The following is a 12,789-nucleotide window of genomic DNA, read 5'->3' on the forward strand; positions in this document are numbered from 1 at the left end:
TTGCGTTAATAAATTATGATGGTTTGTTTCCATCACATTGCAGTTTGAAATTGCAGTTTGATTAGCCCACACTAAACTTGTTGGTGGAATTGTTTAACCAGAACACACACACAGTTATGTTGTTAATGTCCTAAATATGCACTGTTAACAAAAGCCCATTTCATGTTGATTTTTAAAAATAATAAACGTACAATGTAAACTATTTTGAACATAAATATGCTTTCTTAGTTGGAGTCACCATAACTGCATGATCTGGACTGGACAGATTTTCTTGTTTTGTTACTATAGCGTCTGAAGAAACAAAGGCTGCCGTTGTTAACACCAGGAACAAATCTTACGATCATGACACGTATTGCTAAAAAAACTAAAACAAAACTAAAAATAATTTTCGGTCTTATCTCAAAGATGTTTCTTTTATGTTGCGCGTGGATCATCGGTGCTGGTAAGAAAAGCTTATTTATAATCGAATGTTTTAACGTATAATTAATTATTATGAACCTTACAATCATTTATTTTACAAGTAAATCATTATTACAGTTGAGAGTCATTTCACTCTTAAGTATAAAGATTACATTTTTGTCATCTGATTATTGATGTCGAGATATTAAAAGTTTTGTGTTAAAAGTTTGCTACTTTGTTAAAGTGAATCCCTTGAGTGAGATCCCATTAAGTGGTATGCTGTTTTATCATTTAATTTAGACTGCTGGTGGTCATGATAGTGATTCAACCCTGAATACAAGCTACAAAATCTTTATTTTTAGTTTTTGTAAATGAGAACAAATCTTACATTAAACTTAAAGTCAGAACACATTCTTTTAGCCTCTTTTAGGGTGAATGTTCCTGACAGGTTTTTGGTGGCGATCCGGGGTCATCCAGCTGTACTGGGCTGTGAGTTTACACCAGATCCTGACCTCTCCAGCCTGGTGCTTACCTGGCAACGGGACTCACGTGTTGTCCACAGCTTCTATTATCAACAGGACCAACTGGACCGCCAGAGTCCAGAATACCATAATCGGACATCATTGTTTATTTCAGAGCTTGGTAAAGGAAATGCCACCCTTAGAATAAATTCAGTTGGTCCCAAGGATGTGGGTCAGTACCTGTGCCTAGTGAGCAATGCTAAAGGGACGGGAAAAGCTCAGATAGAGCTGGACTACGGGGGTATGCTGTACTTACAATAAACAGATATTAATTTTATGCCTTGTTATTATTAAAGCTTGGAAAAGAAAAGAACATTTTGAACTTCAATGGGGATTTCAGTATGCTAACTGATACGCAGTATATACAATTATCTGTTGCCTATTTGAATATAGATTTGTGTAGTCAAATGCCTGTAACAGTAATACATATAAGACAGCTTATTAAGTACAGAGTTATGGAGAAAAGGACATTCTTTATGAGGTTTTTAAAACGACTAAAAGCTACTGTTGGTGTATCTTTGCTTCCTGAGGATAGTAAACTCACTCTCTGTGTTTCTCAGCCCTTTACTCTGAACCTAGGTTTAACATACATGTGAACTCCACAACTGTGACAGTGCAGTTTGAGACGGAGGGATTCCCCAAACCTGAGGTGATCTGGCTGGATGAAGATGGCCAAAACCTCAACTATCACCTGGAGCTCCACGACCAGACAGAAGATGGGCTTTATTTAGTTAAGAGCAGCTATGAGGCCCAGAAGCCGGCGGTTAATGTCACATTTACACTAAAGAACCACCTCCTGAACCAGAACCTTCAGAGACCCGTGTTCCTCAGCTATGGTAAAGGCCCTCTTTCACTCTGAACTAAATGCATGTCAGAAGGTATTCACTGGGGTTAGTGAAGTTAAATTGTGATATTAAAAATCAGACCTATTCACCATGAAAATGGAAGTAGGCCTATAATAGCCATGATTTATCCATAATTAATGAAGGCTGTATAAAATAAGATGTTCACAGTCTCTGTGAAAGTGGCTTTGTGAATTCATTCCAATTCTGCAGGCACGTTCAGTGTGCATGAGGTCATGTTTATTTTTATAAGAATAGTTAATTGACTCTCAAGGGGAAAAAAAACACTTCTCACATCACCTCATAATAAAAGAATGAAACAGTATTATTTTTAAACCAGTTTTGCTATGAACGGTTGACATCAGATAATAAACTAATAAAGGAGGTAATTCAACTCAATGTATTTTCTTTAAACCAAGTTTTTCCTGTCAACCAAGACAAAGAAGAAATGGAAACATTGATCAGCCCATAGTGTTTTAACACAAGTTTTACTTGCTCAACCATGCACTGAGAAAAAAATCTGATGAAATGACTGCAACATGTTGTATTAATGCAAAGTTGATGGATATAATGTTTAACATACTCAAATAAGCTAACATGAGGAAGAACAGAAGCTGGGTTGTTGTGAATTCTTCTAAAAAATAGTGTGTGGGAAAAAGCAGCTATCAGCATCAGGTTACTCACGATGATTATGTTACAGTCAACTAGTACAACTAGTTCGGTTTGAAAACCTAGTTTGATCAGTAGGCTAACTGTCGTTCAAGTTACTTTGTGTCATTGATTTGAATGCAAATATCATGGTCACATTTAGTAAAAGAAACTCAACCAAAAACACAAGAAAACCTTTTCTGAGGACACAAAATTTTCTTTTTGGACTGAATAAACAACATTTATTAAATGTATCATATATATATTTTTATTTGGATTTTTTTCTTCAAGTATTACTTGTATTATCTGAAGCTTGATTTCAATTTGGTGCTAAATCCTCTAAATAATAATCTTAATAATAATAATTAATTAATTATGGTTTGAGGTAGAATTTATGCTTTATATCCAGTAATATTATTGATTTGATTGCATTTACACTGCGAACTGAACTGAGCTAAATGATCATCAGTTTTCTCCAGATGCTTTATAGTGGAATTGAACTAATTTCATAATTTATGAACTTTGCAGTTATTGAACTGAACTGGATCAACACTCAACTGACTTCAGCTGAACATTGTTGTCTTTTTAGAGCTGCTTTACAGCAGAATTCTGTTTGCATCATTGATCGTCACTTTCCTGTTTTTTTTTTCTTTCAGTTTCAAATGAGGCTGGAGGTAGAAGCTGGAAGATGGCAGCAATAATTGCTCTGTCAATAATAAGCGTCATTCTTTTTGCTGGTGTAATACTTTTACGATTTAAAAAAACAATAAAACCCTACCTTTGAACCTCATCAGCTTTCCATATTGGTTTCCATTGAGCTGCCTGGAAAGATATTTCCATCTGCTAAGCAACACATATTTAATGAGAATAAAATTGCAGAAAAGCAATGTGGACTTGTGGGAATTTTAGCAATGTTATCATCCTCACAAACCCTTAAAACCACAAATATGATTTATGGTCCATGATTATGCAGTCTACTTGCGTAAAACTTCATCAAGGCTGTTGCCTATGCTGTCATTATGGCAGTATCCTCCCTATTTATTGCTAGTTGCAAAGAAGTCTATAGATTACAGAGAATTACCTAGATCTGTGTCAACAATGACAACACCAGAAAAAAATCCCTTAAAAGGTGGACAGTCGATACAGTAAACACTGGGTTTCTAAGGAAATCTAGATGCTTATTATTGAAAGGCGTAAGGACAGAGTGCAACGGTTAGACTTTGTGTAATGATGTTTGGCTTGGGTTTGTAATGAATGGATGGAATGATTAACATGACTGTCTGAGCCAGTTCTTGCATGTTACACAAAAGGTAAATGCTCCATTATTTTACTGCTCTAAGTATCCTGTACAAACTTCAAAATACGCAGAAGTTTAGTGTATTACTTATGTCAAGGTAAGCACAATATTAACTACATTGTCTATTCATGCCGTACAGAATCATGATTATTGCAGTAGTTAAAATATGAATTAAAAATTAAAGTGTGAGTAAATTCCCTGTTGTTAAATTGACAGATTTAGCACAAAAACAAATACACAACATAAAAATAAATAAGCAGTGAATACAAAGAAATGACTTTCGGCCCATAAACTCCCTCATAAGCCCCTTTCACACAGCGTGTTGATCACGGGAAATTGGCGTAAAATTGCTAGAGTGCCTTCTGTGTGAACGCAAACACGTCCTGGGATTGATGCCGGGATCGATACAGGTGTTGTGCCGAGTTTTGACCCCTGCCAAATTATTACCCCCCTTGTATGGTAGGTTTAGGATTAGTTGCGGGGGAGGGGTTAGGATTAGGCAGTCAGGTAGGGGGAGACCGGGGACAGTTGCAACAGGGGATGGTTGCAACATGTCATTTTTCTCCAATCAGAAACAAGCTAGAGTGATGACACTCATACTGCACATGCACAGTTAGACCCTCCACCCACCAAGAAGACAGTAGACATATTCAACATCTGCTGCTGCATTTATTGAACAAAACTTGTTTTGGGGGTATGAAAGTAAACATTTTCATGAGATATATTTTTGTCATACTGTCCTGAAATTTTGTATGAATTAATCAAAACTTACTTCGTTTGAATTATTGTTTTGTTGACTTCTAAGTGACATGATTAGCATGTGTCAAAGTCAGTGTGTCTAGCAGGCATATGATGTTCTGTCATGGCTGATAGGGTTGGGGACGGTTGCAACATGTTATAAATTGCATGTTTAATAAAAGTTTGTTGCATTGCAAATTGTTCAATTCTTCCTGTCTGACACTGAAATATGGAGAGATTGAATAGCATCTGTAACACCTGCACACTGAATCTATGTAGGCCTATGTTCTACACATGAACAAACAAAACTCAATAACTGTTATTTGATAAATATGACTAAATAAATAAATAATAGGCTACAATAATATTATTGAAATAAATAATACTATAATATTATAGTAGGCCTAAAAAAGTTAATATTTTCAGAATTCTTTGCTCATTGAGACAAAAAGCTTAAGTTAATTAATGAAATTTAAGGTATTTTTAACATGTTGCAACCGACCCTGGGTTGTGTTGCAACTGTCCCCTGGGTCGGGGTCAGTTGCAACATCTGACTTCTTCCATTCATTAATATATACAAATTTGGTTGGTCTAGTCCAAATAGTCTCTGAGTAATTGAGAGAAATGCAAAAAGTGTTGCAACTGTCCCCGGTCTCCCCTACAACATGGGACAAATCCTGGACACATACAGTCTCTTTTTTGTTTGCGTGTGTAAATTGTAAATACATCTGCTCTTCAAGCATTCTTGCGTAAAACTGACGTTAACTGAAGAATTTGATTGTATATACACTGAACAGACATTTACTCTGCTTTTGTGTTTCACTTGGCCAGTGATGTATGAGCACAGCAATGCAACAAGTCGAAACATGCATGCAAAGCATTAGGCGCAGCTTCAAATCAGAATCATTAAGTGACATGGTTCACAGCTGAAGGTCCCCGCTTGTTTCGTCTACGCACAAACCAAATTATAGCAATGATCAGAAAAACGCAAACCACGGACAGGACAAGAGCGATGGTGCCTTGATTTGCAGTTGTGTCCTCATCTGAAACAGAAAAAGAAGTTTTGCTTAATGTGATAAGTGCTTCAGAACGTGTCAAATGCACTGTTAAATCCAGATTGAGATGGATATTGTACATATCTCACAATATATATAAAAAAAGCATTTAAGATTAATAATAAAAAGCCTTCAAAAAGCTTTCAAACCCTGAAATTCAATATATGGATATATTGGAGGTGTACAATTAGTCATTCAGATGACAAGACAACTAACCAAAACCATTTATGCTAGAATATTTGTGAATGAACTAAATGATTTTGTTCGCATTCTGTAATCACAATGTGACACTGAATTTACAGTTGATTTTTTTGTTTTGTTTGTTTAAAATGCCATCTACTGTGTTTTGTCCACTAGTTAACCTAGAAATGTATGTCCGTTAAAGTAGAAATTCTCTGGAGCTCCACTAATGGAAAATGTAGTTGCAACAAGGTTACAGAGGCTTCTGCACAAATATTTGACAAGGGAAAAACAGGCCACTCATATATAAAGTTAGAGAATACAGTCTTATGATAAAGGAAATTGAGACAATATCATAAAAATGGCAAATGGCTTCCATGATTACATCCTACATTCCATGAAAGCTTCTGTTGAAAGATTTTAATGATATTTTAGGGAAAACCCACTACTATAATTAGTGTTTCCCCCCCTGTAAATTGATCTTAATCTTGACAAACCATTTTTTGTACACAAAAAACACTGAATCATTCTCAGTTTAAATACATTTAAATAGCTGTTAATTACCTTCTGGGTTATGAATAAGGGGTGCAGCCAAAATTAATAATCTCAGTAAACAGCAGCTTAATTCAGCTTATTTATCAACATCCAAGCCTCTTTAAATTACATAATACTTAGATAAATGTAGTTTGCTTTGGGTTCTTCTACATTAGGCAAAAGTGGGCAATTTTGCGCAACCACCTCTATGACTCAAACCGTTTTACACACCTTTCTCATATATCAAGTTTTTATCAGCTATGCAATTCCAATGGTCTTACATCAGTTTTATAACTGGAAAAGTCAAGTCTGTAGATGAATCAATTGAATCACTGTTCTACTATTTCCGTATTTATTTGTGGTGTGGATCCAACCTAATGTAGACAAAGGAGTTCTAAACGTGTTGTTAAATAGCATGAAAATTATGGCAACAAATCTCCTGAGACAAGTCAAACATGCCTTAAATGCATAGAGTAACGGATAACATTCCTCTAACCGCCACCTCCTCACACACCCTTTGCACACAGAAAGTCATACCATAGCTGAGGAACACGGGTCTCTGAAGGTTCTGGTTCAGGAGGTGGTTCTTTAGTGTAAATGTGACATTAACCGCCGGCTTCTGGGCCTCATAGCTGCTCTTAACTAAATAAAGCCCATCTTCTGTCTGGTCGTGGAGCTCCAGGTGACAGTTGAGGTTTTGGCCATCTTCATCCAGCCAGATCACCTCAGGTTTGGGGAATCCCTCCGTCTCAAACTGCACTGTCAATGCAGAGGAGTTTACATGGATGCTTAATCTGGGCTCAGAGTAAAGAGCTGAGAAAGAAACACATAATCAGCTGTGTTGTATTGAAATATACTGAAGTAAAATGTAAAAGGATTATGTTTTTTTTAATCACTAAAGTAATTTCTAGGTTATATAATTTATTTTACAGCAAAGCATAACGAGGACACTGTTCACTGGAAATCACACTTTTTATATTTCAAGGCTTTTCATGACCATGTAAAACCTGAAACATGATACGGAAAAACACAGCAAAACCACTGCTGACATACTCTCAATTCTCAGGATACCTAATCCTCAAACAAAAATAAACATTAGGAATCACTGAGCATTTTTGTACATCCGTCCACATCGATGGAAGAATGCATATGCAGGAATAGTTAACGCAACGAAACGTCATTCGGTTGGCTATATATCTTTTTTTTTTTTCTTTTTTTTTACAATGGAACTGATTCTGAATAGGAACCAGTTCTCAGTTCCAAAACTTACATTAATCACTGGAATAACTTTTCCAAAACCATAAAAAAAAAAGACTGTTTAGCTCTCATTTCTGTAAAGAAAACGAATATGATCAACAAAATTCAACAAAAGTTGGGAGATTCTGGAAATTGTACAGGAGATTGTACAACACATTCACTCCAATATTCATCATACACATACCTCCATAGGTTACTTTCATCAAGGCTTTTCCTGTTCCCTTTGCATTGCTCACTATGCACAGGTACAGGCCTGCATCCTTCGGTCTAACTTCTGCAATTCTAAGAGAGGCATTTCCTTTATGAAGCTCTGAAATAAATAATGACGTCCGATTGTGGAATTCTGGACTCTGTCTGTCCAATTGGTCCTGCTGATAATAGAAACTGTGGGCAACCTGTGAGTCCTCCGATCGTTGCCAGGTAACCACCAAGTTGGAGAGGTCAGGATCAGGTGTGAACTCACAGCCCAGTACAGCTGAACCACCCCGGATTGCCAGCAGATGCTTATCAGTGACAATCACTTCAAATGAGGCTGGAAATTGGCAAGAAGAAACATTTAGAGTTGTTTGAATAAACACTGCTGGGTAATCTAAAGATTTAGATTAAAGAAGTCATTATCATGAGAAATCAAGTCTTCCTTCCTATTTTGAAGGAATGTGCAGTCTTAACTACTTAAGCATCACAAAACCAAATTTAGTGAAAAAACACTTCCATGGCCTTGTGTGCCCTTATGAAAAAGAAGTGTGGTGTTATTATACTTCTTTTAGACTAAAAAATAAGAAAGTATACTTTCAGTTCTCAGAAATATACTTAAAATTGCACTTTAAGTAGCCTATACTTGACTTATACTGACAGAAAAGTCTAAGTATATTTGGCCTATAATTATCTTTTGATCGAGATATACTTAAAAGTATAATTAAGTATTCCAAGTATGCTTGGCTTGTAGTTGTTTAATAAAAAAAGAAAAAAAAAGAAGCATAATTAGAATGAAAACGCCACTTAAGATTGACCGTATTTCCGTTTTAGGGGTTTTAGGTCAAAATGCCTTTTGAAACAGAGCGCATAGGGCAATTATATGATAGCATCAAAATCGCTTTTTTTTAAAACACTAAGAAGGCTCCACACAACATAAAACTGTGCTCGAAGTTAAGCTGTGCACAAACATTGTCTGTGTAAACAAAGTTTACTAAAGGTTTTGTATGACTCACTTTATCAGTTACTGGAATTTTGTCAGTCAAAAGTAGTCGATCTCCGAATGCAACGTAACATGAGGAGAGTAAAGATGGAAAGCTCCTAAAGCTTGTTTCCATATAAATTCACGGATAATTTTTTATCTAAGTTATCATGAAATTACAAGAAATTACAAGTTCATGACATTTCCTCATATGGAGTCAGTTTGGAGATCGACTACTTTTGACTGACAAAATTCCAGCCACCGGAAACACTAACTGATAAAGCGAGTCGTACAAAACTTTCTTTTTTTAGTAAACTTTGTACACAAACAATGTAGTCAATACTCAAGTTCATGTGTAGAGCCCCTGGCAGGGCTGGACTGGCCATCGGGCATACCGGGCATTTGCCCGGTGGGCCGACGTGCTTTTTGGGCCGATACATCTCATACTCATACATAATTTTTATTATTTTTCTATTTTTTATTTTTTTTTAACGGCCCATAAAATTTGTACATCGGCGGCCCATTCGTTTTGTTTTGTTTTGCTTAATTGGCGGCGTTGGGTTTGTGCCGGTGTAATGCAGTGGTCAAAAAAAGTCAGTGTTATTTTTTATTTTTTTTTGACAGACCAGCCCATGAAACACGTAGATCAGCGGCCCATTGGTTCTTTTCTTGATTGACACTGGGCTGGCCCAATCACAACTTTAAACTAGTGAGCGCGCGTGCAGCAGTTTCAGTTGTATCTGTCAAAGTAGTCTGCGAGATGGAGAAGAAACGCAAGGATTGTGCAGAGAAATAGCGTGAAAAAATTGAACCAGGCCCTTAAAGCAGACACTGTAAAATGTGTCAAAATATATGTTTTCTGCCCTTCATCAGCTCCTGTGATGATGATGATAGTGAGGAGGATCAGGAGAGAGATGAGAAAGTGTAGAGCCTGCGGTAAGCAGAACTACTTTCAAAACACTTAAGCTATGTCATGATCGAGTGTAGGAACCCATAACCCAGTTACAGATTATTTCCACATTGCATAGTTGACGATTACATAGACAGTATATAAAGACGATTACCGCAATTCACTAGAAATTTAATGAGAGGCGTTTGTAAACCATGTTTTCCGCCAAAATAAAAGCTTGATGCAGTTTGCGTCAAAATAAAAGATCATGTGCTTATCTCTTTCAAGTATAGAAATTGGTCCAAAACTAATTATGAAAGTTTCCTTTATTTTTTAGTGCATTTGTTTTACAAAATATGGCTATTACTGTCATTGGATTAATATTATAACTATTATTATGTAGTAGGTGTAATGTAAATAGACACTAACTAAAAGAGGTTTGAATTTTTCGTTTAATTTGCACACTGAATATGGGTTGGAGATTTTAATTTTGAACTCTCAAAGTGCACCAGATTGATGAATTTAACATTAAAATGCACAACATTTTCTCACGTGGGGGCATGCCCCCGGACCTCCCTAGAAGAACCAAGGTCCACCCACCACAGTTTTACCAAAAATCCTGTGAGAAACACTGGTATTGCTATGCCATTGCAGCTTATAGCTTGTTTTAGGATTCATCACTGTGGAGTATAGTTCAACTGTATTAATTAATAAATGTCAAATTTTCACTCGTTCCTATACTCACTCATGACATGGCATTAGTGGTTTTAAGGAATAGGAGTTGGTATGCATATAATTAAGGGCGTGCAAAGATGGGTTGTGTTTATGATCATATAGTGGGCCAGTCTGGGCCAAAATGCCCGGGTCGATTTTTTGTCCCAGTCCAGCCCTGGCCCCTGGTGATACTTCGAGCACAGTTTTATGTTGTGTCGAGCCTTCTTAGTGTTTTAAAAATAATGATTTTGATGCTATCCTAGTGCCCATGCACTCCCATTCAAAAGGCATTTTGACCTAAAACAAAAATACGGTCAATCTTAAAAGTGGCGTTTCCATTCTAATTATGCTTTTACACGAAAGTTTGACTCTAGATTAACAAAAAGAGCCTAGGTTCATTTTTTGGCAAGAGTTACCCATTTAAAATGAGTAGCCTATTAAATCACTTTTTCACAGTTTTACATACTGTCTCATAGACTTATTATAAAATACTGATTATAAAGAAAGAGATATGTTCCTAATTCTGAGTATCTGAATTGTGTAGGCTAGTCCACTGGAAGTGTACATATGAATCTTTACTCTGTCTTTCCCCGCCAAAATCTCCAGATCAAAACACAGGTTAAGAAGCAGAAACAAGTGATAGAAGATTGCTAAAATGCAAATGTGTATTTTCGGTTTTCGGCCGAAAGACTTTTATCACCGAAACAATACGGCCGAAATGTTGTGATGACGCAAACAGCAGATACCGCGACCTGCACGTGCTTGTCTGAAGCAACATATCTGCGGTGTGGACGTATTTCAATATATCTGTCTGAGAGTGACCCACGGACAGCAATTTTTAAAACACAGACGTCCCAAGTCTTCCGGAAGTTCCGGGAGTCTCCCGCGTATTGATAGCGGCTCCCTGATGCCCGCAAATTAGTTTAAATCTCCCGGAATCGCGAGCGAGCATGAGCGCGCATACGTAGCGCGCGCGCGGCAGAGAGAGGGAGCGAGAGACCTTGCGTGTGTGTGCAGAGCAGCCGTCATTTATCAGAGGTGTGTGTGTTTACCTTAGCTGTTTATGGTTTTTGCAACTCACGTCCATGAGCATATAGCTGCAGATATTATTATGGGCTATGGCAGTATTGACCTAAATGCACTTTGTTTTTATGAGAGAACATTTCATTTTTAAACCTTTCTGCAGGCCAGTAGGCTTTTACATTATTATTTAATGTACACATGAGTGGGGTCAAGTTAAACATTTAATTTTATACTTTGCAATGTGCTAAATAAATATTTGCATAAAATTTTAATTGATTTATTCTTTGAAACTTTAATATTAATTTATGCAATGCCTTGATTATAGTAAAGTTAGTACACAGTCATAGCCATAAATGCAATGGTACTAATAATTGGCATAATTTATTTCGGTGTTTCGGTTTTCGGTTTTCGGCCTTAGTTTCCTCTTTTTCGGTTTCGGCCAAGAATTTTCATTTCGGTGCATCCCTAGTATATTTCAAGAATAAAAAAAATAATACCTTAATAGAAACATAATAGTATACTTAAAGTGCAAAATAATACATAAATAATAAACTATAAGTATGATGTTATGTTCCCTTAAAGAAAACTTACAAGTATATTTGCAATATAAACCTACTAAACTAGTAGTTTGAGAGTAACTTCAAAGTGTACTTTTATAAACTGTGCAACAAGTATTTGACTATCAGTATACCTATCAGTTCACTTTTAGTATAGTTGAGTAGAAACGAAAAAGTTGTAAACTAGTTGTCTACTCAAAGTTTACTACTGTTACACTTAAAGTATACTTAAAAGTATACTTGTATTAAAAAGTGGGCCAATTTAGTCCCAAGTAGTATTGAATTGAAGAAATATACTTCTAGTATACTTCCTAGATAAAGTATAGGCTACTTAAAAATATACTTTTTTATTTTTATAAATTACGTTTAAAAGTATGAAAACAAAGAGTGATAAGTCACAATATATTTCAATATTCATGGAGTAAAACTATTGTGGCGCTATTTCACCCACAAAGCACGAGTATCTAAAAAAAAAATCTAAAGTTATTGTAGGCTACTTATTTATTATAACGCCCTGCGATTTCTATTAATTAAATGTTACTCTTACCCACAACAAGAGCATCCGTGAAGCACAAAAGTAGCCAAAGCATCGTTGCAGGGAAGTCAGGAACATGGTTTAAATAACGAGGCAGTTCAGTGTAGCGTTGATCATGTAAGTCAGAAATAAAAAATGTATTCATTAAGCTTTATTCCACTTTACGGTTTACGTGATCGCTCAAGCCATAGTTAGAAGCTCAAGCAAAGTATAGCATCTATCAAATTCCCTTTGCAGATAAGCTTCCATTCCCCTGCAAGTACGCTGTACATCTGGCAGCCGCCTGCAGAATGGGTCTGTCTGCGGACTGCAAGAGAGGGGCGTAACTTAAAGGGGGCGTAACTTGAAGTTGTCCAAATCACACAGAACCGCACGATATGTCAGAACGAACGAGATGTTGTTGGCAAGATGGCAGCGCGTATAGTT

At 36.4% G+C, this 12,789-nt stretch overlaps 2 protein-coding genes across 5 annotated transcripts; one reads left to right on the forward strand and one right to left on the reverse strand.

Annotated features, from left to right (window-relative positions):
* The first annotated feature begins 147 nt into the window (after window positions 1-147).
* Window positions 148-3,200, forward strand: LOC309486831 (V-set domain-containing T-cell activation inhibitor 1-like). 2 transcript variants are annotated; one of them, XM_082154308.1, is made up of 4 exons: window positions 148-442; window positions 820-1,161; window positions 1,481-1,798; window positions 1,924-3,200. In XM_082154308.1, the coding sequence occupies exons 1-3, from the start codon at window positions 343-345 to the stop codon at window positions 1,777-1,779; spliced, it is 741 nt and encodes a 246-aa protein (XP_082010434.1). In that variant the 5' UTR covers window positions 148-342; the 3' UTR covers window positions 1,780-1,798; window positions 1,924-3,200. The 2 variants fall into 2 exon arrangements, with proteins under 2 accessions (XP_082010434.1, XP_082010433.1); XM_082154307.1 differs by having other exon boundaries at window positions 170-442; window positions 1,481-1,756; window positions 3,067-3,200.
* LOC309486830 (V-set domain-containing T-cell activation inhibitor 1-like) lies at window positions 2,232-12,634 on the reverse strand. Of its 3 annotated transcripts, none has more exons than XR_014201691.1 (5): window positions 12,376-12,634; window positions 7,656-8,003; window positions 6,752-7,027; window positions 4,416-5,488; window positions 2,232-4,367 (listed from the first exon to the last, which is right to left on the reverse strand). XR_014201691.1 is itself a non-coding variant. In XM_082154306.1 (4 exons), exons 1-4 carry the CDS (start codon window positions 12,506-12,508, stop codon window positions 5,352-5,354), a joined length of 894 nt encoding a protein of 297 aa, XP_082010432.1. In that variant the 5' UTR covers window positions 12,509-12,634; the 3' UTR covers window positions 2,232-5,351. The 3 variants fall into 3 exon arrangements, 1 of the variants encoding a protein (XP_082010432.1); XR_014201692.1 differs by having other exon boundaries at window positions 2,232-4,090; window positions 4,127-5,488; XM_082154306.1 differs by having other exon boundaries at window positions 2,232-5,488.
* Window positions 12,635-12,789: the final 155 nt, after the last annotated feature.

Source organism: Leuciscus leuciscus (assembly GCF_965113295.1).
Source record: "Leuciscus leuciscus genome assembly, chromosome: 22".
In the NCBI taxonomy this organism is placed as follows: Eukaryota; Metazoa; Chordata; class Actinopteri; order Cypriniformes; family Leuciscidae; genus Leuciscus; species Leuciscus leuciscus.

Bases quoted from the DNA above. Each gene is read 5' to 3' on its own strand.
- LOC309486831 (XM_082154307.1), top strand. From the start codon at position 343: ATGACACGTATTGCTAAAAAAACTAAAACAAAACTAAAAATAATTTTC. The intron at 443-819 runs GTAAGAAAAGCT...ACATTCTTTTAG, and splicing joins CGCGTGGATCATCGGTGCTG to CCTCTTTTAGGGTGAATGTT. The intron at 1,757-3,066 runs GTAAAGGCCCTC...TTTTTCTTTCAG, and splicing joins ACCCGTGTTCCTCAGCTATG to TTTCAAATGAGGCTGGAGGT.
- LOC309486830 (XM_082154306.1), bottom strand. From the start codon at position 12,508: ATGAATACATTTTTTATTTCTGACTTACATGATCAACGCTACACTGAA. The intron at 7,028-7,655 runs GTATGTGTATGA...TTTCTTTCTCAG, and splicing joins GATGAAAGTAACCTATGGAG to CTCTTTACTCTGAGCCCAGA. The intron at 5,489-6,751 runs GTATGACTTTCT...TTTCTGTTTCAG, and splicing joins ACCCGTGTTCCTCAGCTATG to ATGAGGACACAACTGCAAAT.